The sequence below is a fragment of the Podarcis bocagei genome, assembly GCF_964188305.1.
Source record: "Podarcis bocagei genome assembly, chromosome: 4".
Taxonomy (NCBI): Eukaryota; Metazoa; Chordata; class Lepidosauria; order Squamata; family Lacertidae; genus Podarcis; species Podarcis bocagei.
Window position 1 is genome coordinate 5,289,521 of NC_138128.1, and position 26,416 is coordinate 5,315,936.

Sequence of the window (26,416 nt, forward strand, 5' to 3'; positions counted from 1 at the left end):
GGTTTCCAGACCTCCCCCAAACTGGCCGCCTCCAGATGTTCTGGACTACAATTCCCATCGGTCCCAGCTGGAACGGCTGATTGGGAGTTGGATGGGAGGCCAGCAGGTAGATTACATCTGGATTACATCTGGATGGGAGGCCAGCAGGTAGGTGGTGCCTGGTTGAGATGGTGGAGGAGGCTTTGCTCTACATTTCTGTTAGACTAAATCTGCCAAGCTGGTGCCCTGCAAATGTCAGCCTCTCAAGCCCTGGACCAGCTACTTTCCAAGGCGGCTGCTCTCCCCCATCAGCTGCTGTCAACTACAACTCCCATGAGCTCCGGCCAGCATAGCTCTGCTAGATGGTGCTGGTGGGAATCGTAGTCTGAAGCATCTGGCAGGCACCAGCTGGGGGGCGGCTGATGCACTCTGGCAGGCAGAGGCCCCCCAGGATCCCAGACTCTTTCCTGCCCCTCAGGAGATGCCAGGAATCGGACCCTGTGCATGCCAGGCGTGTGCATTTCACTGAGCTACCCTGTACTTTGGACTTGTTTGGATTCCCCTTGACTTGTAAACTCCAATGTATTTGTATGTGTTTTTCAAATTCCATTGTTTGACATGCTCAGACACCGTTTTGCATTGCCCTTCTGGTTTTAAGCGAGTAAATGCAACATTGGGCAGGAAGGGAACGTGCATCCTGGGCAATTTCCAGTCGTCAGCAGACCAGACCAGATCTGCCCAGTTCTATGGAAGGAAGCAGGACTCGGTTTTTCCATGCGTGTTGACTTCCCAAAAGTGTCCTTGCCACTCAGTTCAGCGGAAGCAGCTAAGAAGGCAGGCATGAGCTTTGCAGTGACCTCTGGGGCAGCCTTTGTGTCCTAGAGGACCCTAACCGCCTGACTCTCCACTGGCCGGGCCCACAGGAGGAAGACTCCCTATCTCTTTGCAGAAACCTGCAAGTGGCTGCGTGGTCTCCTCAACAGGGCCATAGCCTTTGATTTCCTTCCGGAGCTGGTGTTCAGAAGAGGTGTCCGGGAGGAGCCTTGGAGCCTACAGATAGGCTGGCCGATTCAGCAGAAAAATGCTCTCCCCACCGCAGACTTGAAAGGCTGTGATGAAACTGTGTTGTGGGCAGATACCGGTACTTCTCTCGGGACAGGGGATGGGACGTCATCTTCATTTCCTTTCCCACCCCTCCCAGCCTTTTGGCCCCGTGCCCCCCTGGGTCCAAAGGTGAGAGGAGGAGCATAAAAACCCCAGAGCCTCAGAAGCTGCGGTCTTTCATCAGGGACTCTTTCCATCCTTGGCTTGGCTGCAGGATGAAGCCCCTGGCTACCCTGAGGATCCAGGCTCTCTTTTGCTTCTGTGCCTGCCTCTCTGCCACATCCTTAGGTGAGAAACAAAGCTATCTGTTGTTGTTTCACAGCTTGGGAGAGGGTCTTCTGGACCCAAATCGGCCACCAGCCCAAGTTTCTGTAAAAGAGGGTTGTTGTGGTTTTTGTGTGTGTTTTTTTTTTTTTAGAGAGAGAGAGAGAGAGAGAGAGAGAATATAGGAAGCTGCCTTATACAATTTCAGACCTGTAGGTCCCTCTAGATCAGTGTTGTCGGCACTGACTGGCAGCAGCTTGCCAGGATTTCAGCCAGGAAGTCTTTCCCGACCCTACCTGGAGAAGCCAGGGATTGAACCTGCGACCTTCTACATGCAAGGCAGACACTCTGCCACTGTGTTACGGCCCTCCTCTGCTTCACTTGGAGATAAACTTCATCTAAGTCAGTGGGTGCTTGATCTGACGAGAGCAGAGAGTCTTCTGTAGACATTCAAAGCCCAACCATGGAAAGGGCTGTTCTGTAATGTAAGCATTCAAGCTTGCTTTGTTTTCTGCACAGCGGTGATGCTCTGGCTAGGACGGAGGGGAGTGTGCCATGTTCTGGGGAGCTGCATGCCTGCTTTTAGGGATCCTGACTTCTAACTCCCCGAGCAAAGGAACCAGCTTCTGCTTTCAATAACAGCCCAAGGAAATGACCTTTCTGGGCTTGTGCAGAGTGTTTCCCCAGGAACTGCCTTCTCTTAAAAAATAAAGCAAGCTTAAGGGGTCCTAGCTTCTGCTGGTTTTATACAGTTTGTCCTGTTGCATTTGAATGTCTGAGGACTTGATGTTGTTTTTAATAGTGCTTATTACTGCTTTGCCGTTTGTACGCTTGGAAGGATTTGGGTCCTGCTCCCCAGGTAGCTGTTAGGGCAGGTCAGCCACTGGAAGAGCAGGATACCTTATGGGATGGGCCTTTGGCCTGATCCAGCTGCAAGGCCATCTAGCATTCTTAAGGAAAGGTAGTGATGCTGCTTACGAGAAGAACGGGAGCACAGGTCCAAATTCAGAGGTACGACTTGATCTACACGGTTTCTTAGTTTGCAGAAAGTCTGTGTCCCGCTTTGCTCTGTTGCCAACCTTTGCTAAGCAGGGAGGGTGAGGGCAGGCAAGTATTCTGAGCATCCTTCAAAACGGAGGAAAGTTGTGTTAGTCCAAATCATAAAGCAAGAATGTAAAACCCAGCCCATATAATCATCATCATCATAAAATGGGCCGAGATCAGCAGGTGAACTCACAAGGTTCTCCCCACTCTGGGTTTTACTTTTGCAGAATTTGTGCTGTTTCTTTCTCAGAGAAGTTGCATCAATGCACAGAGCGTGTCCTGGAAACAAATTGCCCACTTCCTTCCAGTTGGTATCTTATGGTCTGGTCTGGTCTTGCTTAAAGAGGATGTTGGGCAAGATTTGCAAGGCATTGCTGCTGCAGCTGAGAGCAGAGGCTACCATTGTCACTCTCCCTGCACCTCCGCTGAGATGCCTCCTGTGTTATCTTCTGCAAATATCCACAAGAGGGTTGTGGAACAAACTGGGCCAAACGAGACTGTGCAGGAAATCAGTCAGTTGCTTCCAACACAATGCAAAGTTGCAAAGAACAGCTGACCCTCAAGAAAGGAAGTGTGTGGTGAGGGAACCAGCAGTCTGAGAGGACAACCCTGGTGGAGCCTCCTGCACTTTGACTGAGGCTCAGTTTGGGGGAAGCAAAATGTCATGGATGTGCGATGAGTGGGTTCCTTATGCACGCTGATCTGCTTCAGGTTCTGGGGACGTTGGCACAAACAAAGCCACCCCAAAGTTGGTAGGTGGAAGTCAGAGGCAAAGAACTGGAGTTTGGGAGGCACCTGGCTGCATAGAAAAGGGATTGCGGGCAAGCAGAGCTTCCCTTGTTCATTCATGCCCCCCCTTTGTTGTTGTTTAGTCGTGTCCGCCTCTTTGTGACCCCCTGGACCAGAGCACGCCAGGCACTCCTGTCTTCCACTGCCTCCCGCAGTTTGGTCAAACTCATGCTGGTAGCTTTGAGAACACTGTCCCACCATCTCGTCCTCTGTCGTCCCCTTCTCCTTGTGCCCTCCATCTTTCCCAACATCAGGGTCTTTTCCAGGGAGTCTTCTCTTCTCTTATGAGGTGGCCAAAGTCTTGGAGCCTCAGCTTCAGGATCTGTCCTTCCAGTGAGCACTCCGGGCTGATTTCCTTCAGAATGGAGAGGTTTGATCTTCTTGCAGTCCATGGGACTCTCCAGAGTCTCCTGCTCCACCATAGTTTGGCTGAGTGTTCCATGCCAGCTGCACCAGGAAAGTGGGCAGAGAAGCAGGACTTCCTGAGGGATCATAAAATGGGATCTGAAATCTGGGGTGTGTGTGTGTGTGTGTGTGTGTGTGTAGGAAAAGAAAGGGAAGGAATATGATTCTCTCTCTCCCTGCCCCCGAACTTTCTTTATGGATGAAGAAGTTTTAATAACTGTCGTTTTAATTATTGGGTATTCAACATGGTTTTATTGCATTTTAGGCTGCTATCTGTCCTTCGGTGAGGGAGAATGGGACAGAAATTGTCATAAAAAATAAATAAGTTATGCCCACCCTCCCCTCCCCTGGATGAATGAGTCTGTGCATATCAGGCAATTTTTATAAGCAACAAATGAGGATGCTCTGCCTATTTGATTCCTTTGCCAATCGCACAGCTCTCCTAAGCGAAGAGGCTCAGTCATTTAAAAGGCAAACCCCTGATCAATGGGTGATTAATAAGCATGCAAGGGTTGTGAATGGGCAGGGTCTGTTTTGCTAGGGACCAGGCGGTTGATGCCTGTGACCTTTGCTCCTTGTGAGGTCAGGTCCCAACTGGATCTGTTGATCCCATGCAGCCTTGCTGATAAGAATTCCCTGGGACGGGCAATTCACAAGCCCCCTGCCTCCAAACACAGGAAGCAAAGGCTGATGCGGCAATTTTAGAATCTCATTTCCTAAGGCTTCACAAGAACATCAGGTCGCAAAGGTGGTGGTAGCCTTCCTTCCTTCTGAGTTCCTGGCATCTGGTGGTAGACTGCCAACATCTGTGGAAGGTCGCTATCATACTCTAGCCACCGCTAGCTCACCGCTGTCCCAAGACTGAGTGAGGAATGTCAATTGGGGTGCTCTGGTCTTTGAAGAGGCCATTTCCTTTGGGGAAATTGCCTCAGGGGGCTTATCATGTCCTTGGCAAATGAGCTGCTCCTTCCCAAATGTATACACAGCTCCGAGCTTCAAAGTGGGGAGAGCAGCAGCAGCAGCAGACTTCTGCAATCTTTTGTAATGTGACGCCCAGGGCGAGGCCAAAATTTGGTGCCCTCAAAGGAATCTTCTCAATTATGGATCTTCTCGGTTTTGTGCCTCCTGGGCTTCGCACTCTGGTGGTGGCATTGCCCTCGCCACCCTAAACCCAGTGCTGGGGGAGAGGCATATCCTTGGTGTCAAGGTGCCAAGGAGATAAGGCTCATGGAGGGTTGAGTTGAAGTGTGGGATTTGGGAAGCAAAAACATGTGGGCAGGAGCTGGAGAGGAATAGAGACATTTCTGAAAGAGTTTTCCCTAAGAGCCCTTGCGCTTCTTCAAGTCCACTTTCAGCTTCAAAATTTCTTAAGAAATAAAATAATAATAATAATAATTTATTTAGACCCCACCCATCTGGCTGAGTTTCCCCAGCCACTCTGGGCAGCTCCCAATCGAGTGTTAATACAGCATTCAAAATTAAAAACTTCCCTAAACAGGGCTGCCTTCAGATGTCTTTTAAAGATAAGATAGCTGCTTATTTCCTTCACATCTGGTGGGAGGGCATTCCACAGGGTAGGTGCCACCACCGAGAAGGCCCTCTGCCTGGTTCCCTGTAACCTTGGTTTCGCAATGAGGGAACTGCCAGAAGGCCCTCAGAGCTGGACCTCAGTGTCCGGGCTGAACAATGGGGGTGGAGACGCCCCTTCAGATTCCACAGTTGAATGCCTTAGGCCAGGCCTGAGGAACCTGTGCCCAGATGTGAGGGGATCTATCTCAGCCAGAATGGCCAATGGCCAGGGGTGGTGGCAGCTGGAGTCCAAGAATATCTGGAGAGCCACAACGTGCTTCACCCCTGTGTTAGGCAGAAGCTGAGTTTTCACTCAGACCAGCCAATCCAAAAAACACAAAGGCATACAGAGCAGTAACTTTCTCCTCCCCTGGTTCTTCTAGAAGAGGAAAAGGACCCAGAATATTGGAACATGAAAGCCAAGCAGACCCTGGAATCAGCACTCAAGTTGACACCCATGAACCACCGAGCAAAGAACGTCATTCTCTTCCTAGGAGACGGTGAGTTTGCACATGGGTGTACAAGGCTGCACACCCAGATTGGGTCTGGGGGCAGATTTATAGGTGCACACAACTATGGGGCCTGGGTGGGTCTCCAAATCTGTGAAGCGAAAGCCAGTACAGTTAGAGTTATGGCCTAAGACCCAGCAGACCAGGGTTCCAATCCCCGCTCGGCCATGATGCTCCCTGAGTGATCTTTGCCGAATCACTGCCTCTCCCCTGATCCTACCTCACAAGGCTGCTGTGAGGATAAAAGGGGGGAAAGTGTGAATGCCACATTGAGCTCCTCAGAGGTGGGAGAGAAATGCAAGACTAAGGCCAAATGCAAACATTTGAATTTTGGATCTTTTCCCACTCCATATCTACACATTGCCACCAGAACCAGCCATGCTAATTTGGGTAGCAGCAGACCACTCTAACCATCCTGACCCAATGAAAGCAGACCTAACTAGGAAACGGGCACATCCTTTTTTTGTCCATCCTAGGCCAGTCCCACTGCCATATCTGGGACTTGCTTTTGAATAGACCTACCCAGGATTCCTTCCAGTAGCACCTTAGAGACCAACTAAGTTTGTTATTGGTATGAGCTTTGGTGTGCATGCACACTTCTTCAGATACACTTCAAAGTGTTGGTGCTGACCTTTAAAGCCCTAAACGGCCTCAGTCCAGTATACCTGAAGGAGCGTCACCACCTCCATCATTCTGCCCAGACACTGAGGTCCAGCGCCGAGGGCCTTCTGGCAGTTCCCTCCCTGCGAGAAGTGAGGTTACAGGGAACCAGGCAGAAGGCCTTCTCGGTAGTGACACCCGCCCTGTGGAACACCCTCCCACCAGATATCAAAGAGAAAAATAACTACCAAACTTTTAGAAGACATCTGAAGGCAGCCCTGTTTAGGGAAGCTTTTAATGTTTAATAAAACATGAGTCTGACCAAACTGCGGGAGGCAGTGGAAGACAGAGGTGCCTGGCGTGCTCTGGTCCATGGAGTCACGAAGAGTCGGACACGACTAAACAACAACAACAATTTTAGTGTTTTGTTGGAAGCCGCTCAGAGTGGCTGGGGAAACCCAGCCAGATGGGCGGGGTATAAATAATAAATTATTATTATTATTATTATTATTATTATTATTATTATTATTACACTTCTTCAGATACACATATTCTTCAGGTATGAGCTTTCATGTGCATGCATAGTTCTGTGTATCTGAAGAAGTGTGCATGCACACAAAAGCTCATACCAATAACAAACTTAGTTGGTCTCCAAGGTGCTACTGGAAGGATTTTTTTGTTTTGTTTTGTTTCGACTACGGCAGACCAACACAGCTGCCTACCTGTAACTATTCCTTTCTTTGATCGCGAGGTGCAGAGAGGGCTCCGGCCCTTTCGTTGTGTAGAAGGAAGCATTTCAAAAGGTGCAACTTTGCGGGACAAGTTACAACAGCTGCTAAAAATCCCCCCTTTCACACAACTGTTAAGTTTGCAGGAGCCACATTCTAGTTTGCATCTGCCTACCAGAAACCCTCCAACATTTCTCTGATGAAATAGGGATGTCCTATTCCATTAATAATAATTTTACTATTTATACCCCGTCCATCTAACTAGGTTGCTCCAGCCTCTGGGCAGCTTCCAACATATATAAAAACATAACAGAACATTAAAAATTTAAAAAAAACAAAAACCCTTCCCTAAACAGGACTGCCTTCAGATGGTTTGGGGGGTCAAATATCCTCCAATATTTATCTGATGACAATAGGGAAAAGCAGGATACTCTAGGATCAAACCAGAAACCAGGACAGCTTCTGTAAATCTGGGACTGTCCCTGGAAAATAGGACACTTGGAGGGTCTGCTGCCATCCCAATTTCTCTCTCTCTCTCTCTCTCTCTCTCTCTCTCTCTCTCTCTCTCTCTCTCTCACACACACACACACACACACACACAATTCTACTGTATATTCTTCAAAGTTGTTTATCTGTTTGCTGTGCCCCTGGACACTTCTTTAGCTGTTGTAACCAAACTTTGTGCAACGCTCCCTGAGTTCAAGAAGCAAGTTTCCATCTCTGTTTGGACACAATTGGACCCCGCTTGAGTCAAAAAGGCGCACCGAACCTTTTGCTCAGCATTTGCCTTTGCATGCAGAAGATGCCCAGGTGGCATCTCCAGGTGGAGTTCGGAGAGACTCCCTGCCCGAAATCTTGGAGAGCTGCTGCCAGCCAGTGCAGACAATACGGAGCTAGATGGAGCAAGGGTCTGACTGGGTATAAGGCAGCCTCTTGTGTCCCTGTGATTCAAGACCCTGGCCCAGTGCTTGAGTTCCAGAGGGAGCATTTCCCTGGTCTCTGCTTCCTCTGGCACAGCACTGCCAGCGAAGGTCTACCAGGCATCAGTCCAGCCCTCTCTTCCTCCTCTCTAAGGTGAGGCCCAGCCTCCCTCCTGCCACTCTCCAGCTCCCCTTCATGAAGCTGATTTACACCCTTTGGCCGCTGCCTCTGGCGCCGTCAGAGAGCCGTCTCCGCATAACTCAACCCAGAGTTTGCGCAAAGTGGATTTTGGCAGGCGGAGGAGCAGCCGCAGACCTCGCCAAGACCCACTCATCATCATCCCTCGCAGGTGGGAGGCTCTCTGGGTCACTGCAGGTCATTGACTGCCAGGTCGTTCCGCCCTCTGGCAGCTTATCTTAGGGACTGGTGGCGAGATGGGGGAGACTTCTGGATCGGAGGAGGGAGGCGAGGAGAGCCAAGCGCTGCGGAGACCCAAAGCTCCCAGTGGCTCATGCGCTTCCGTGCAGAAGCGAAAGGCTGTGCAGAGGGCACTGTTTCCTGCACATTTCTTGTAGGGAAGCATATAACCCCCAACTTCTTCTGCATGCCTCCAGGTTATCTGAGGCCATCACAGGAGCATCCCAAGAGGAGGCTGGCCCCTCCAGAACCTCTTTTTCCAGGGACAGTCCTGGATTTACAGAAGCCGTCCTGGTTTCTCTTTTGATCCCGGAATGTCCCGCTTTCCCTTAGGACGTCCCTTTTCTTATCGGAGTTATGCAACCCCTGAGCCAAGGAGATAAGTAACTATGCAACCTTTAGAAGACATAGGAAGGCAGCCTTGTTTAGGGAAGCTTTTTAACGAGTAATGTTTTATAAGGTTTTTATATATGTTAGAAGTCACCCAGAGTGGCTGGGACAACACAGTCAGATGGGGAGGGGCACAAATACTATTATTATTATTATTATTGTTATTATTATACAGGACATCCCTATTTTCATCAGAGAGATGTTGAAGGGTATTCTCCTCTACCCATGTTGGGGCTGGTGGGTGGAGAATGAGACATTTATTGAGCTGTTTAAAAAAAAATAAAAAAATAAAGTACAGATTTCAATGTCCAGCGGTTTGACAAAACTCTCAGCGACAAAAAGACACATAGTGGATTTTCTTCAATTAAATGCACCAGCCGCGATGTTTTAAGACAGTTTTTACTTGCTGGAAAACCACAAAAGTGGAATCCACGGCCCTATAAGTTGCACAGGCTTATTATAGAGGTGTTTCCTTGTCTTAGCTCTGCACGTACAGTAGAAATTAATCCCCGCAGTAAGGAAAAGGTAGCTAAGCAGCAGTGTTATCAGAAGAGGAAAAGTAATATCACAGACACGGGCTTTGAGGAGGAGGAGCAAGGCCCTAGAGTCATCTGTCAGTGTCAGCAAATTCCTTCACACGTCTTGCCAGACATCTTGACTCTTACGACATCTTTGCAGCCAAGAGTCTCTTCACACTTACGTTTACTGCCCTGTGATCTATCTTTCAATTTATATACATCTATAGGTTTATATGTCACAGCTGCTGATGTGACCCTTAGTATTTCACAAAGTGCTTCAAGGATTTCACATGTATTCTTGTAACCCTTAACACCAACCCTGTAATGTGGGCCAGGATTATCCCATTGACCCCCACATTTCTGCGATTGAGGGTTTCTTGCCTAAAGTCATCTAGTGGGTTCATATCACAGGTGAGATCTGGAAAAGGAAACTGTTATTTATACCATCAGGGCTGCAAGCTTTAATTAGTAGATTAATCAACTTAAGTTGCAGTTGATTAACTGGCGGAGGCTAGTGTCATTAAGGAGGGTGAAAGTTAATGATGTGCTTCTTTCTCTCCAGAGTTATTTAACACTTGCGTGTGCTTCTGTAACAGGGGGAAATATGAAACATGTCCCTTTCTTTCCGGCAAGGACAAAGGCCACATTCGCTCCATACATTTAAAGCACCGTAGTACCATTTCTGCACCCTTAGCAAACTATAGCTCCCAGGATCCTCTGGGAGAAACCACGACTGCTTAAACAGGTACCAAAATAGTAGGAAGTAGGCCCTGTGGAAGAATGTGCCTCCTGTTGATCTCTCCAAAGGCAGGCACTGAACCTGCTCCACCCGTTTGTTTAGCCCCTTGACAACTCTTCTAATGACCCTCCTTCTGCCCTTTCAGGCATGGGGGTGCCCACCATCACAGCCGCCCGGATCTACAAGGGCCAGCTGGCCGGAGGCTCCGGGGAAGAGAGCGTGCTGGCAATGGAGAGATTCCCCTACGTCGCCTTGTCCAAGGTGGGAGCCTGTGCCAAGGAAGAGAGTGCCGCTGCACGCTGCTGTGTTCGCCCTCAGCCAGTTCAGGGATAGGAAGTTCCCAAGGAGAGCCCAGCCTGCCTATTTTCCAAGGCCTCCCTCCCATCAAGCCTTTACCTGGGATTTTCTCCCAGGTAAGTGTGCCTAGGAATTGCAGCCTTAGCTCACATAATCATAGGGCTGCCGAGTTGGAAGGGACCCCATGGGTCATCTATCCCAACCCCCCTGCAATGCAGGAATCTCATCTCAAGCATCCCTGACAGATAGCCACCCAGCCTCTGCTTAAAAGCCTCCAAGGAAGGAGAGTCCACCTCCTTCCAAGGTCACACCTGGAGTGTGGCCACACCCTGACCACACCTGGAGTCCTGTGTCCAGTTCTGGGCTCCACAATTTAAAGAGGATGTTGACAAGCTGGAAGGTGTGCCGAGAAGGGTGACCAAGATGGTCAGGAAACCAAGCCTGATGAGGAACGGTTGAAGCAGCTGGGTATGTTTAGCCTGGAAAAGAGCAGACTGGGAGGAGATATGATAGTCATCTTCAAATATCTAAGGAGCTGTCACATGAAAGAAGGAAGGAGCTTGTTTTCTCCTGCTCCACAAGGTAGGACTCGAATCCATGGCTTCAAGTTATAAGAGAGGAGATTCTGCCTAAACATCAGGAATAACCTTCTGACAGTAATACAGTGGTACCTACAGTTACATACGTTTCAGGTTACATATGCTTCAGGTTACAGACTCCGCTAACCCAGAAATAGTGAGCCAACAGTGTGACACAGCAGCTAAAAAAGCCAATGCAATTCTGGGCTGCATCAATAGGAGTATAGCATCTAGATCAAGGGAAGTAATAGTGCCACTGTATTCTGCTCTGGTCAGACCTCACCTGGAGTACTGTGTCCAGTTCTGGGCACCACAGTTCAAGAAGGACACTGACAAACTGGAACGTGTCCAGAGGAGGGCAACCAAAATGGTCAAAGGCCTGGAAACGATGCCTTATGAGGAACGGCTAAGGGAGCTGGGCATGTTTAGCCTGGAGAAGAGGAGGTTAAGGGGTGATATGATAGCCATGTTCAAATATATAAAAGGATGTCACATAGAGGAGGGAGAAAGGTTGTTTTCTGCTGCTCCAGAGAAGCGGACACGGAGCAATGGATCCAAACTACAAGAAAGAAGATTCCACCTAAACATTAGGAAGAACGTCCTGACAGTAAGAGCTGTTTGACAGTGGAATTTGCTGCCAAGGAGTGTGGTGGAGTCTCCTACTTTGGAGGTCTTTAAGCAGAGGCTTGACAACCATATGTCAGGAGTGCTCTGGTGGTGTTTCCTGCTTGGCAGGGGGTTGGACTCGATGGCCCTTGTGGTCTCTTCCAACTCTATGATTCTATGATTCTAGGATTCTTGGATTCTAGTGCTTCAGGTTAAGTACTTTGCTTCAGCATGAGAACAGAAATTGTGCTCCGGCGGTGCGGCAGCAGCGGGAGGCCCCATTAGCTAAAGTAGGTTAAGAACAGTTTCAGGTTAAGTACAGACCTCCGGAACGAATTAAGTACTTAGCCCGAGGTACCACTGTAACTGTTCTACATTGGAACAGACTCCCACAAGAGCTGGTGGGTTTTCCTTCCTTGGCATTTTTAAAACAGAGGTTGGATGGACACCTGTCATGTCCAATCTAGTTGAGATTCCTGCTTGGCAGGGGGTTGGACTAGATGACCCTCGAGGTCCCTTCCCACTATGATTCTATGATCCAATGAACAGTCATGGAGCATCCTGGGAATTGTAGTTTGTTAAGGGTGCTGGCCTAATTGAGCTGCCATTCCCAGCATCCTTAACAAAGAAATATCCTCCTGGACAGCTGCTAAACATCCCTTTCCTGTAGCATTTCTCAGGATGAGCTCCTGGCCCCTTGCTACACGGCCGCCTGCCAGTCTTCTGCCAGGCCTCCCTGAATCGCAGCATCTCTCCATTTCTATCTGCAGACGTACAATGTGGACCGGCAGGTGCCTGACAGCGCTGGAACCGCCACTGCCTACCTGTGCGGGGTGAAGGCCAATGCTAAAACCCTGGGCCTGAGTGCTCGCGCCACCTTGGGCCAGTGCAACACCACCTTTGGCAACGAAGTCCACTCTGTGCTGCATCGGGCAACATTGTCAGGTAGGAGCTGAGGGAAAGAGGGAGACATTGTGGGTCGGGTGGGAGGGCACTGACAAAGATCAGCCTTCCTCCAGGGCTGGAAGCTCCTTCTCCATGTAGTAGCAATTATTATTGTTGTTGTTATTATTATTAATTATTATTATTATTATTATTAATTATTATTATTATTATTATTATTATTATTATTATTATTATTATTACCTGCCCATCTGGGGTAAAATAAAAGCCACTCTGTGCGGCTCCCAACAGAATATTCGAAACACCATAAAACATGGGGGGGGGAGAAATTTGATTTGATTTCCCAAATACAGGAACCGAAAAGCAACTGCCCGCTAAAATCTGCATTTCTCTGAATTTTGCAATGTAGCTCTTCATGCAAAAAAGCGTGTATATTATTGGAAAGCAGGCATAAACTCCTCCCCGCTGGAGTGCTGGTCCAACCCGCTGCTTATTTAGCGTTCCCATTTCCACGCCTTTCCCAATGACCCTCCTATGAAGGAGACAGATGACAAGTGTCTCTTTTAAAGGCATGTTGGGTCGCATGGCAGGACTACTCCCTGCCACTTTAAACCCCTCAAAGGTTATCTCTCCTCGGTGTCTGACTGTCAGGAGTGCATGTAGGAGCCGGGCCCTGTGACCAGTAGGGCTTTGCAGGGCTGGGACCTTCCTAAGTTTGTTCTCTAGAGGCGAGGTGCAACTGCACAGGTGAGGCCAATTGGTAACTCACAGCACCTGGTGGCAAGAGCCGGGAAGGGATATAAGGTCAGCATTTCACTTTGGCTCTTTGCCACAGCAACACGTTTCCTGCCTTGCTGCGTTTGGCTCCTTGACCCCTTGCTTCCTGACCCTTGGACCCTTGGCTGCTTGACTCCTGGCTCTCTGACCCTCAGACTCCTGACTCCCGTTCCTGCTCCCACCCCACCATCTTGCCCTGGTCCTGACGTCCCCAGCCGGGCCTTCGATCGCCCGTGAACCGGACCGTGACACTGACCCAGTGCATACTGGCATGCCAGTGGATACATTGCTCTTTCCAAAATGGCAGTTTAGAAGTGTAAAACTGTAGAGTTGGAAGGGACCCGTAGAGTCATCTAGTCCAACCCCCTGCAATGCCGGAATCTCAGCTATGGCATCCATGACAGATGGCCAACTGACCTCTGCTGATCAACCTCCAAGGAAGGAGAGTCCACCACCTCCCGAGGGAGATGGCTCTGCTATTGAGGTGGGGTAAAGCAACCGCCTCAGGCGGCTAAAGCACAAGAGACGGCGCCCCAACTGGCAGCAGTGGGAATGGTGGGGAGGGTGGAGGGGAAGCCCCATTCCTATCCCCCTCTTTCCAATCCTGCCTCCCACATGCCCTCTCCTCCTCACAGGGAAGTCTGTGGGGATCGTGACCACCACCCGTGTGCAGCATGCCTCTCCGGCTGCCGCCTATGCCCACTCGGCCAGCCGCGAGTGGTACGGTGACGTCAACATGTCGAAGGAGGCTGCCAGCCAAGGCTGCAAGGACATCGCCTACCAGCTGGTGCACAACACAGACATCAACGTGAGTGGCTGCGCAAGGCAGGGCGGGGAGACCCATTTAGGGGCCTGGCCGGAGGAATAATAGAATCATAGAATTGTAGAGCTGGAAGGGACCCTAAGGGTTCTAATAATAATAATAATAATAATAATAATAATAATAATAATAATATAGAGAGAGTTGTTTAGTTGTTTAGTAGTGTCCGCCTCTTTTTGACCCCCTGGACCAGAGCACGCCAGGCACTTCTGTCTTCCACTGCCTCCCGCAGCTTGGTCAAACTCATGCTGGTAGCTTCGAGAACACCGTCCAACCATCTCGTCCTCTGTCGTCCCCTTCTCCTTGTGCCCTCCATCTTTCCCAACATCAGGGTCTTTTCCAGGGAGTCTTCTCTTCTCATGAGGTGGCCAAAGTCTTGGAGCCTCAGCTTCAGGATCTGTCCTTAGAGTGAGCACTCAGGGCTGATTTCCTTCAGAATGGATAGGTTTGATCTTCTTGCAGCCCATGGGACTCTCAAGAGTCTCCTCCGGCACCATAATTCAAAAGCATCAAAATGTCTGCTTTATATACATTATTTACACAATGGGCCCCACATGATTGGCTAATTCCGGGATTCTCCTGTAGGCCAATCAGGTTGCGGATTCACTTCTACCTGGAGCTGGATTGGGTGGCTCCTGTGGACCAATCAGACTGCTGCATTCTGGATCCTATTGTTCTGGGACCAATCAGACTGCTGCATTTTGGATCCTATTCAACTCAGTACATAACGAACAATAATTTATTATTTGTACCAAGCCCATCTGGCTGGGTTTCCCCAGTCACTCTGGGCGGCTTCCAACAAAGATTTTAAATACATCAAAATGTCACACATTAAAAACATCCCTGAACAGGGCTGCCTTCTAAATGCCAGGTAGTTGTTTATCTCTTTGACATCTGATGGGAGGGCGTTCCACAGGGCGGGTGCCACTACCGAGAAGGCCCTTCTCCAACCCTCTGCAATGCGGGATGAAAATTCTGAAGAAAAATAACTCTGTGACTATGAAATGCAGTAGAGGTATGAGGTGGTCAGAACCCTCCGAACTTGAAGCATGAGAAGATAATTTGGCAGAATATTTGGATTATTTGATATGTATATGTATAATTTGGAACATTTAATGTGATTTGATTGGATTGTTAAAATGGAAAATTTAATAAAAATGAATTTTTTTGGGGGGAAAGAACTCAGGTGAGGTGGCGATGCTCTCTGAACAGTGACGGTGCCTTATTCACGTTGGCAGGTGATTCTCGGAGGAGGGCGGAAATTCATGCTGCCTAGGAACATGAGTGACCCAGAGCATCCGAAACAGAATGGGACCAGGAAGGATGGCCTGAACCTCATCGAAATGTGGTTGAGCAACAGGATGGTAATGGGAATTGGGGAAGGGCTGGGAGTCCAGCGGGATGGAGTGGGGGGCAGGGGGCAGGGGGAGAAAACCCTGGTTGTGGCTTAGAGAAAACATTCACTCCTCCACTCCTCAAACTCTTTCCATTTCAAGCCTGTAACCCAGAACTACTGGCTGCTTTCTTCTTCCTCCCTCCCAATCTCGTTTTCCTTTTGTGCTGTTCCTTTTAGATTTTAAGCCTGAAGGCAGAATCTGTCTTATTGCCGATCTTTGTAAGCCACTCTGGGAGCCTTTGTTGGGTTGAAGAATAGGGCAAACATGCTTTAAATGGTAATCATAACAATGGAAATATATCCACTTATTGTACCTGTTTAATGCAGCCTCCCCCATCCTCTAGATGTTCTGGACTGCAGCTCATATCAGTGGGAGTTGTAATTCAAGACATTAAGAGGGCACCTGGTGTGGGAAGGCTGGTGTAATGAATATGCTGTTGATTCCTGGCATTTATGAACCCCATATTTGTTTCTAGGGAGCTCAGTATGTCTGGAATAAAACAGGCCTGGCCTCCGTCAATGAAAACACTACCAACCATCTTATGGGTAAGAGTACTAGGGGGTTTTCCTGTTTCTCTCCTACTGGTCAGAGGAAGGGGACAAACGTTTCCTGATTCCTGACACCCTGCAAGGGAATGTGAACTGTGCAGGGAGAGACACAGATAAACAGCAGACAAAATGAGCCACTAAGGTGGAATCTAGACACATATAAAAAAACGCTGGGAAAATGCTTTTTTAAAAAAGGTTTTGAAAAATACATTGAAGTTGCCGTTAGCTCACCATTGCCATCTAGTGTCACATTTGTATAATGCACATGAAACACACTTAAAATGTTATATTTGCAGCTGCATAGCTGAGTCCTCATTGAGTGTACTCTGCCTTTATTCAGCATTTTATGCCTGCTTGCCCCTTAGGAACATTACTTTTCAAATGTTTTTAATATCTGATGTTTTATTATGTTTTTATATGTGCTGGAAGCCGCCCAGAGTGGCTGGGGAATCCCAACCAGATGGGCAGGGTATATAGTCGTACCTTGTTTTGTGACTGGGATCCCTTCCGGAGCCCTGGCCGCTATCCGAAACGGGCGCAGCACAAAGTGCCACATCTGCGCACACGCACGGAGCGGTTTGTGCTTCTGCACATACACAAAGCGCGATTTAGCGCTTCTGCGCATGCGTGAGCGGCAAACCTGGAAGTAACTCGTTCTGGTACTTCCGGGTTTGCCATGGACGTTCGCCAGAATGGACACTAGACAAGGCGGACGTTCGCGGAGGTATTACTGTAAATGATAATATCATTATTATCATTATTATCATTATTATTACTTTAGGGTTTTCCCCTGGCCATTTTTCTCTGGAAATCACGCTCTTTAGCACTAAATCAAAACAAACACCAGTCTGGAGAAAACCCAATTGGCATTTGCTACGATTCAGCGGTAAACAGCAGATTTCCCTGGGGGGAAATGGTGGGACAAGCTGAATCTTGACTGAGCCCATAGTTGACCTATGGAACTCCCTGCCACAATATGTGGTGATGGCCGCTAACTCAGCTGGTTTCAAAAGCGGATTAGTCAGATTTATGCAGTGTAAGGCTATCAATGGCTACTAGCCACAAGGGAAATGTCCAAGCCCACTGTTGGAGGTAGAATCTGCCTGAATGTCAGGAGCTGGGAATCGCAAGGGTGGAGAGAACTGCTGTTTGTGCTCAGGTCCTGCCTGAAGGCTTCCCAAAGGCGTCCTTTCATTAATTTCCCACTCAATCAACATTAAACTGAAATTTCCTGGAGGCAGGGAATCATCTCTCTCTCTCTCTCTGCACTTGTTACTCTGCCTAATAAATGTCTCTCTGCAGCCGCCATCCCCATTAACACCCACTCTCTAAAAAGAACAAAAAACCGCAGAGCAATTTTTTCAACCTAATTCATGGGCAGTAGTAGCCAGGGGTGAGGAGAAGCCATGGACCATCTCAAAGGGGCTGCCCCATCCCTAATGTAAAATAATAGCAATAGTATTATTATTAATATTAATAATAATTTGCATTTATTTTAATTTTATTAAATTTGCATACTACTCTCCATCTGAAAATCCCAGAGTGAAGGAGCCCAGGAAAGGAGTGCTAGCTTGGTCCCACGACGGTGGGTGCCCAGGGCTGTGGGTGCCATGCAGAGTGCATGGCCCCGAAATTTGTGGGTGCTCGGTCCTTTCATGGGGAATTTTGTGGGTGCTCAGGCAACCAGGGCCCCAGGGAGTTGGCACCTATGGCCCAGGGTGACAAATGCACCATATATATATATATATATATATATATATATATATATATATATATTAGAATCATAGAGTTGGAAGAGACCACAAGGGCCATCAAGTCCAACCCCCTGCCAAGCAGGAAACACCATCAGAGCACTCCTGACATATGGTTGTCAAGCCTCTGCTTAAAGACCTCCAAAGTAGGAGACTCCACCACACTCCTTTATATATATATATATATATATATATATATATATATATATATATATATATATATATTTGCTTTCGTAGATTTTCACGGGTACAGGAATGCAGGTTTTGGTGTTTTCGGGTATCTTCCCGTGTAAGAGTTGGGGTGTCTAGGCGACGTTTCGACGAGGTCTCACTCGTCATCTTCAGGCTGGTGCTTTCGGCTTCTTGTTACTAGAACAGAGCAGGATCTCAGTGTTTGAGTTCCTATAAATACTGTTGAGGGGGTGTGGTGTATAGCCTCCAACGTTCTGGGCAGAGAGGAAGTTCCCAGGTTATTGTGCCTTTTCTTCTTTTGTTCATTAATTACTTGAGGGATATCTTGAGTGATTTCTTGAGTGATATTCTGAGTACCACTTAGGAGGGTCATTAGGTGTGGATTAGTTGCTAAAGCTTTCGTGTCTTGACCTCTTTAGCTTGTGAAGAGTTTTTCTGAGTGTTTCTGAGAAGAGTTTTTCTGAGAAGATGGCTGTACTGCACTTAGTTGTGCTCTGGCTTGGCTTCGTGTATAGGGGCGAGCTGTGGTTTTGTGCCCTGTGCCAGCCAGATCTGTGTAGGGATTGCAGGGGGGTGCAGCATCCGGAGGTGCCACTATGGTTTGGCTACTGGATGGTATCTGTAATTTATCTGTGGAGAGGGTCTGGGTTTGGGTCTGGTGTGGTTGATTGGAGATGGCGTTCTGTGTGCCTCTGGTTCTGGTGTCGGTTTTCTTTTTAAACTTCCTCTCTTTACCAACACATGAAAGAAACAGGACACGAAATTAATTTTGCAGATTCCAAATTGCTCTTTAACATGGAACATCACCACAAGAGAATAATCATGGAAGCCATCGAGATAGAGAAACACCCTCACAACATGAACAAGCGTGACGACACGTCCCGCCTGCCAGACATCTGGAAATTAGCCCTCCCCACAAAAACCGACACCAGAACCAGAGGCACACAGAACGCCATCTCCAATCAACCACACCAGACCCAAACCCAGACCCTCTCCACAGATAAATTACAGATACCATCCAGTAGCCAAACCATAGTGGCACCTCCGGATGCTGCACCCCCCTGCAATCCCTACACAGATCTGGCTGGCACAGGGCACAAAACCACAGCTCGCCCCTATACACGAAGCCAAGCCAGAGCACAACTAAGTGCAGTACAGCCATCTTCTCAGAAAAACTCTTCTCAGAAACACTCAGAAAAACTCTTCACAAGCTAAAGAGGTCAAGACACGAAAGCTTTAGCAACTAATCCACACCTAATGACCCTCCTAAGTGGTACTCAGAATATCACTCAAGAAATCACTCAAGATATCCCTCAAGTAATTAATGAACAAAAGAAGAAAAGGCACAATAACCTGGGAACTTCCTCTCTGCCCAGAACGTTGGAGGCTATACACCACACCCCCTCAACAGTATTTATAGGAACTCAAACACTGAGATCCTGCTCTGTTCTAGTAACAAGAAGCCGAAAGCACCAGCCTGAAGATGACGAGTGAGACCTCGTCGAAACGTCGCCTAGACACCCCAACTCTTACACGGGAAGATACCCGAAAACACCAAAACCTGCATATATATATATATATATATATATATATATATATATATATATATTCTTAAAACGGTGAGCAACAGTCACCTTCTCCCAGCCCATGATTGGAGGGTTTCCAGGAACATTGTCTTTCACCCATCAAAATGCCTGGGTAAACAGGAATGTTTTCACATTCCTCCCAAGACTCGATCATGAGAGAGACAGGTGCTCTTCACCCAGGGAAGGAATTGCACAAACGGGGAGCCACCACTGAAAAGGCCCCGCCGGGATCAACTGCCAACTGGGCCCACGCCCCAATCTGAATAGCCAATGATAATGAAAACGTAACCTTCCCTTATCTCGGTCAGGCTCCTAACACAGCGACACTCACTTTCTCTGATCCAATCCGCTAGGTCTCTTTGAGCCGCACGACATGGCGTACGAGCTGGACCGAGACAACAACACGGACCCCTCCATTGTGGAGATGACGGAGAAGGCCATACGGATCCTGCGCAGGAACCCCAACGGCTTCTTCCTCTTTGTGGAAGATGAGTATCCTCGTTCTCCGCCTTGAAAGGGGCAGCAGAGAACCCCGGGGATGATATGGCGACCACAGTGCTCTGGGAGGGAACCGGCACTGGCTCCCGTCTGAACCGAGGAGGGACTGGCAGGCCTCGCGTTGGCTAGGGCAGTGAACCTGCGCAACTCTGGCTTGCAGCTTGAGGCTGACGTGACTGGGTGGTTCTCTGAACAAACAAAATGGTTCCCTCCGCTTAGAAAATGAGCACCTCAGGCAGGTTATGCTAGAGACAGGAGCTGCCAATCTGTGGGCACGTTTTTTGAATTTTGAGAGAGTGCTCGGGCAGGCAGTCACAAAATGGTTGTCATGGAGGGCCTGTGGAATAGTACAAAGTGGCAGCTGTGAGGCAGGGCAGAACTCAAGATGGTTGCCATGCAGAGCATGTGGTAGAACACAACTCTATATGCCGCCATATAGAGCAGGTGGCATAGCACAAGATGGCCGCCATGTGTCAGAACACAAGATGGCAGCCATACAGAACAGAACATGTGGCAGAACACAAAACTAGAGAGACAACCAGCCTGGCCACCTTATGCTTACTATGGGATGTCAGATATTTCCTGCTGGTCCTGACATGCAGAGTTCACACCCTGCTGCTCCTGCTGCCTAATAGCAACAGGGAACATTGTTTGATACCAGGAAAAATACCACACCACTCTCATTCCACTTCGTAGGTTACCTGCACATTTTACCTCATAACTTTCTTTCTGGGAGAGCTAGAGGATCACTTTTTGAAAATGAACGCTCAGAGACCGGGTCACCTGCTCTGGGTGGGGCAGCACTGGAAGCCTTGACGGGTGCCCGGGTGCCCATGAGCGCTGGCTTGGCGACACCTGGGCTAGAACCTTTCTCCCTCACACCCTACTTTTCATGTTTGGGGGAATGTTTGGTCATGAGCTTGAAACAGTGTGGTTGGTGTCTCTTGCGGGGAGAAAAAGGTAGAATCATAGAATCATAGAGTTGGAAGAGACCACAAGGGCCATCGAGTCCAACCCCCTGCCAAGCAGGAAACACCATCAGAGCACTCCTGACATATGGTTGTCAAGCCTCTGCTTAAAGACCTCCAAAGTAGGAGACTCCACCACACTCCTTGGCAGCAAATTCCACTGTCGAACAGCTCTTACTGTCAGGAAGTTCTTCCTAATGTTTAGGTGGAATCTTCTTTCTTGTAGTTTGGCTCCATTGCTCCGTGTCCACTTCTCTGGAGCAGCAGAAAACAACCTTTCTCCCTCCTCTATGTGACATCCTTTTATATATTTGAACATGGCTATCATATCACCCCTTAACCTCCTCTTCTCCAGGCTAAACATGCCCAGCTCCCTTAGCCGTTCCTCATAAGGCATCGTTTCCAGGCCTTTGACCATTTTGGTTGCCCTCCTCTGGACACGTTCCAGTTTGTCAGTGTCCTCCTTGAACTGTGGTGCCCAGAACTGGACACAGTACTCCAGGTGAGGTCTGACCAGAGCAGAATACAGTGGCACTATTACTTCCCTTGATCTAGATGCTATACTCCTATTGATGCAGCCCAGAATTGCATTGGCTTGATATGTTGCCTTTTTCTCCTTTACGAGGCAGGATTGACCACGGGCATCACAAGGGCAGAGCCAAGCTGGCCCTGAGCGAGACTGTGATGATGGACCGGGCTGTGGAGAGGGCCGTGGAGCTGACCGACGCCTCAGAGACTCTCATGGTGGTCACAGCTGACCACTCGCACGTCTTCACCTTAGGCGGCAACACACCACGGGGCAACAACATCTTTGGTGAGAATAAGTTCCCAGGCTCTTTGAAGAGCAAGATTTTGCTCCCTATGTCAGTGGCAAGGGGTAATGCAGAGAAGCTTTCCCACCTCTTCTGGAAGTCTTAGTCTCAAAATACTCTGAGCCACCAGGCTGAGAAGTCATAGAATTCATAGAATTCAACGGATTGAAGTTGAATCCTGACAAGACAGAAGTACTGTTCTTGGGGAACAGGGGGTGGGCTGGTGTGTGATCCTGAATGGGGTAACTGTACCCCCGAAGGACCAGGTGCGCAGCCTGGGAGTCATTTTGGACTCACAGCTGTCCATGGAGGCGCAGGTCAATTCTGTGTCCAGGGCAGCTGTCTACCAGCTCCATCTGGTACGCAGGATGAGACCCTTCCTGCCCGCATACTGTCTCACCAGAGTGGTGCATGCTCTGATTATCTCCCGCTTGGACTACTGCAATGCGGTCTACTTGGGGCTGCCTTTGAAGGTGACTCAGAAACTGCAATTAATCCAGAATGTGGCAGCTAGACTGGTGACTGGGATCAGCCACCGTGACCGTATAACACTGGTCCTGAAAGACCTACATTGGCTCCCAGTACATTTCTGAGCACAATTCAAAGTGTTGGTGCTGACCTTTCAAGCCCTAAACGGCCTCGGTCCAGTAGACCTGATGGAGCGTCTCCACCTCCATCGTTCAGCCCGGACACTGAGATCCAGCTCCGAGGGCCTTCTGGCGGTTCCCTCCCTGCGAGAAGTGAGGTTACAGGGAACCAGGCAGAGGGCCTTCGCGGTGGTGGCGCCCACCCTGTGGAACGCCCTCTTAGCAGATGTCAAGGCAATAAACAACTATTTTACTTTTAAAAGACAACTGAAGGTGGCCCTGTTTAGGGAAGTTTTTAATGTTTGATGTTTTATTGTGTTTTTAATATTCAGTTGGAAGCTGCCCAGAGTGGCTGGGGAAACCCAGCCAGATGGGCGGGGTATAAATAATAAATTATTATTAATTATTATAGAATCGTACAACTGTAGAGTTGAAAGGGATCCCACGGTCATCTAGTCCAACCCCCTGCAATGCAAGAATTCTCGTTGGTGTGAACCGCACTAGGAATCGCATCGCTTCTGAGAAACAGAACTGCCCTTTTTAAAACTTGAAAGCAAATTTCTAGCCCATATGGTTTCCCAGGAGGGGGAAAAAATCCCAGAAGGGCACAGTTTCTGTTAAACCTTTTCAGCTAATGACTTGTGTAAGGGATTGAATTTTAGCACACAGATAAGAACGTAAGAAGGAGGCGAAAGGCCCCTCTAGCACAATTCCCAGGGTAGTTTGAGAATCATAGAATCATAGAAGTGTAGGGGTCCCCAACGGTCATCTAGTCCAACCCCCTGCAATGCAGGAATCTCAACTAAAGTTTCCGTGACAGATGGCCATCCAACCTCCAAGGAAGGAGAGTCTGCCGCCTGCTATGGCAGTCTGTTCCATAGTTAAATGGCTTTTAGTGTTAAAAAATTCTTCCTGGTGTTTAATCAGAATCTCCCTTCTCTAGAGCAGGAGAAAGCAATAAACCCCTCTTCACAGGGAACTTGGGAAATTGTAGCTCTATGAGGGGGAGTAGGGGTATCCTAACAACTGTTAGCACCCTTAATGAACTACAGGTCCCAGAATTCCATGGGGGAAGCCACCATGGCTGTTTAATGCAGTTTAAATCCTCACAACGGGGTGAGCTCCCGTCGCTCGGTCCCTGCTCCTGCCAACCTAGCAGTTCAAAAGCACGTCAAAGTGCAAGTAGATAAATAGGTACCGCTCCGGCGGGAAGGTAAACGGCGTTTCCGTGCGCTGCTCTGGTTCGCCAGAAACGGCTTAGTCATGCTGGCCACATGACCCGGAAGATGTCTGCGGACAAACGCCGGCTCCCTCGGCCAGTAAAGCGAGATGAGCGCCACAACCCAAGAGTCAACCGCAACTGGACCTAATGGTCAGGGGTCCCTTTACTTTTTCCTCAGATCTGGAAGCCTCTCCTTCTGAGGAAGGAGAGTTGACTAAGATTAGCTAAACCAGGACATTTGCATTAAAAAAAAATAATGGTGAGGGACAAACAGATAAATCAGGTGCCTTCCAGGTCTTTTGGATTACAACTCACATTAACCCAGCACCATACAGCTGTTGGTAATTGTAGTTCAAAACATCTGGAGGGCACCTGGTTTGGGGTGGGGGCTGAAATAAATGCACATTTATTTATCCGCCAGCCTGAGACCCTCCTCCCATTGATTCCACTCTGATGTAAGTGTGTCTGACTCTGGTCAGGTCAGAGCCAGCACTGAGCATCGTCTGTGTTTCTCCACAGGCCTGGCGCCCAAGCAAGCGAAAGACAAGCGGGCATTCACCAGTATCCTCTATGGGAACGGACCTGGGTACAAGCTCAGGAATGGCAGCCGCCCAGATGTCAGCTCCGAGGCTATCGGTATGCAGAGCTTTTGGATGCGGAGCTCAGCAGAACCACCTCTGCTTATGGACTGAGGGGCTGCAAAAAGAGGGGGCGGCCTGGGAAGGGGGGTGCCGATGAAAGCAGGGGTGTGCAAGGCGGGTGGGCAAGGATAGGAAGGGTGGTAGTGTCATAGCAGGGCAGAAGCTGGAAAAGGTTTGTAGAAGTTAAGACGTGTGGGACGGGGAAGATGCAACTGATTAACATGGGGGCGGTCTGTGTGCGAGGGGAGATGCGACAAAGGAGGGGGGAGAAGAGAAAACAAGCGCAGAATGGGAGAAGCTGGGACTCCTTCTTGACTGGGAAGACAAGAAAAGGCTATGGTAGCAAGCTGAAAATGCAGGTGAAAGCAGATTCCGCCCGCCAGTATATACAGAGAAAACATGGATCCTACTACTGACACCAGTGTTACAGAGGTTGCACGCCACCCCCAATCTCTGCTGAGCAGTGCACAAGATTCCAGGGGATTCCAGGTGTCTACCTGTGGTCGTGTTTCCATTGGGAATTCAGGCACGTCAGAGACTGTAGTGTTTTAAGATATATGGTTTATTTTACACCTATATACACCTGGAGGGGGTGTGGAACATTATACCACAAGAGTGTCTCTCATTGCCCCTCTCATAGCTTCAGCAAGCTTGGGTCCAAAGCAGCAGTCAGTCATGGCTCCCGGTCTCTCGGTTCAGACTCTTCCAGCCATGAAGTTCTGCTCACGTCCTTTTTTTTTTTTTGTTCCCAGAAACTCTTTTAGATTTCAAAAGGACACATTTTCCTGTGACAGAACCGGTGTGGGGGACAGTTCTTTGGCCCGTAATGCCTCAGTAACTGGCTCGCCATTGTTCCTTAATGGCTCTGCACTTCGCTAGCCCGGTCAGGCTGGTTTACAGAAGCTAATCCTGGGTTTCCCAAACTTGGGTTTCCAGTTGTTTTGGGACTACAACTCCCACCATCCCTAGCTAGCGGGACCAGTGTTATATCAGCATTTGCCAACACCATTTCTTGCATTGGCTGAGAGTGGATTCAAACATGGATCATTCTATCGCACCTTCCCTCACATCCTGGGCCTAGGAGTCCTTCCCTCTGAGGACTGACCCACAGCCTGAGTTTCTGCAAGCAACCATCCCTGCCCCACAGTGCTTTGCCCAGTCGCAGATTGTTCTCCAAGTTCCTTTGTCCTAGCGAGGCCATCATTGCTTACTGTTTTGAATTCCATTTGCGCTATTATTTTCCTTAGCGGGTCATTCAAAGAAAGCTTTTGATAGGGTAGGGGATGAGCTTATGCAACCCAGGGGCTGGTGGCCCACAGAAATGTGGGTGCCACTACAGTGGCGTAGCGTGGGGGGTGTTGGAGGGCCGTTGCCCTGTGTGCATTTTCCGGGGGGGGGGGTGCAACGAGGCGCCCCCACTATAGCTCCCTCATCGAGGGAAGCTGCAACCGGGCTGGCTTTCGGGGTTGGGGCGTGGGCATGCCAGGTGCTCAGATGAATGAGCTCCATCAGCCCTGACCCCACGAAGTGTTGCGGCCAAGGGAGCTTGTTTCTCCTTTGGCGCATGGGGGTACTGCGGTGGGCTCCTTCACCCTCCATGCCCCACTCCCGATAAGCCCCATCTCAGTGCCCCCTGGGCGCCATGGGCTCACACAGTGCCACCAAGGCACTGTCCAAAAGTCTAGACTGACCTCCTGCCTCTCGCCCATCCAGAGGACAAGGACTACCGGCAGCAGGCAGCTGTGCCCCTGGACATCGAGACCCACGGCGGAGAGGACGTGGCCATCATGGCACAGGGACCCATGGCCCATCTCTTCCACGGCATCCAAGAGCAGAACTACATCGCCCATGTCCTGGCCTACGCAGGCTGCATCAAGCCATATGACAGGCACCCCGACTGCCCTGAGCAGGTCCGGACTGAAGGTTTTGGATCACCGGGCCTGGGTGTCTCACATCGCCCCTCCTCGCTACCCCTCCTTGCACTCTGGGCCTGCCTTTTCTTGCTGATGATGGGACACTGAAAGACACACACACACTACTGGAAAGCTCGTCTTCAAAATACCTCTCTGGGCATCCCCTGGGAGGTTGCTAGTGTTCCCGGACATTCCCAAAGGGACATCAGTCTTGTTCATTCATTTGTTTGGCTTTGTTGCATACAACTGTATATTAATGGATGGTGATGCTCTCCTTAGCCTCAGCTTTCAAAGAATAAAGCATGATGTTGTTTTCTTTATACCTGTAATATTATCATTATTAT

The 26,416-nt window shown here is 49.1% G+C and overlaps 1 protein-coding gene across 1 annotated transcript; it reads left to right on the forward strand.

The window, feature by feature from the left end:
• Positions 1-901: 901 nt before the first annotated feature.
• LOC308584951 (alkaline phosphatase-like) lies at positions 902-26,392 on the forward strand. The gene is made up of 11 exons (XM_081190352.1): positions 902-1,371; positions 5,538-5,654; positions 10,122-10,237; positions 12,228-12,402; positions 13,773-13,945; positions 15,196-15,321; positions 15,830-15,899; positions 19,785-19,919; positions 21,520-21,711; positions 24,038-24,154; positions 25,873-26,392. Exons 1-11 carry the CDS (start codon positions 1,299-1,301, stop codon positions 26,178-26,180), a joined length of 1,602 nt encoding a protein of 533 aa, XP_081046478.1. The 5' UTR covers positions 902-1,298; the 3' UTR covers positions 26,181-26,392.
• The last annotated feature ends 24 nt before the right edge of the window (positions 26,393-26,416 follow it).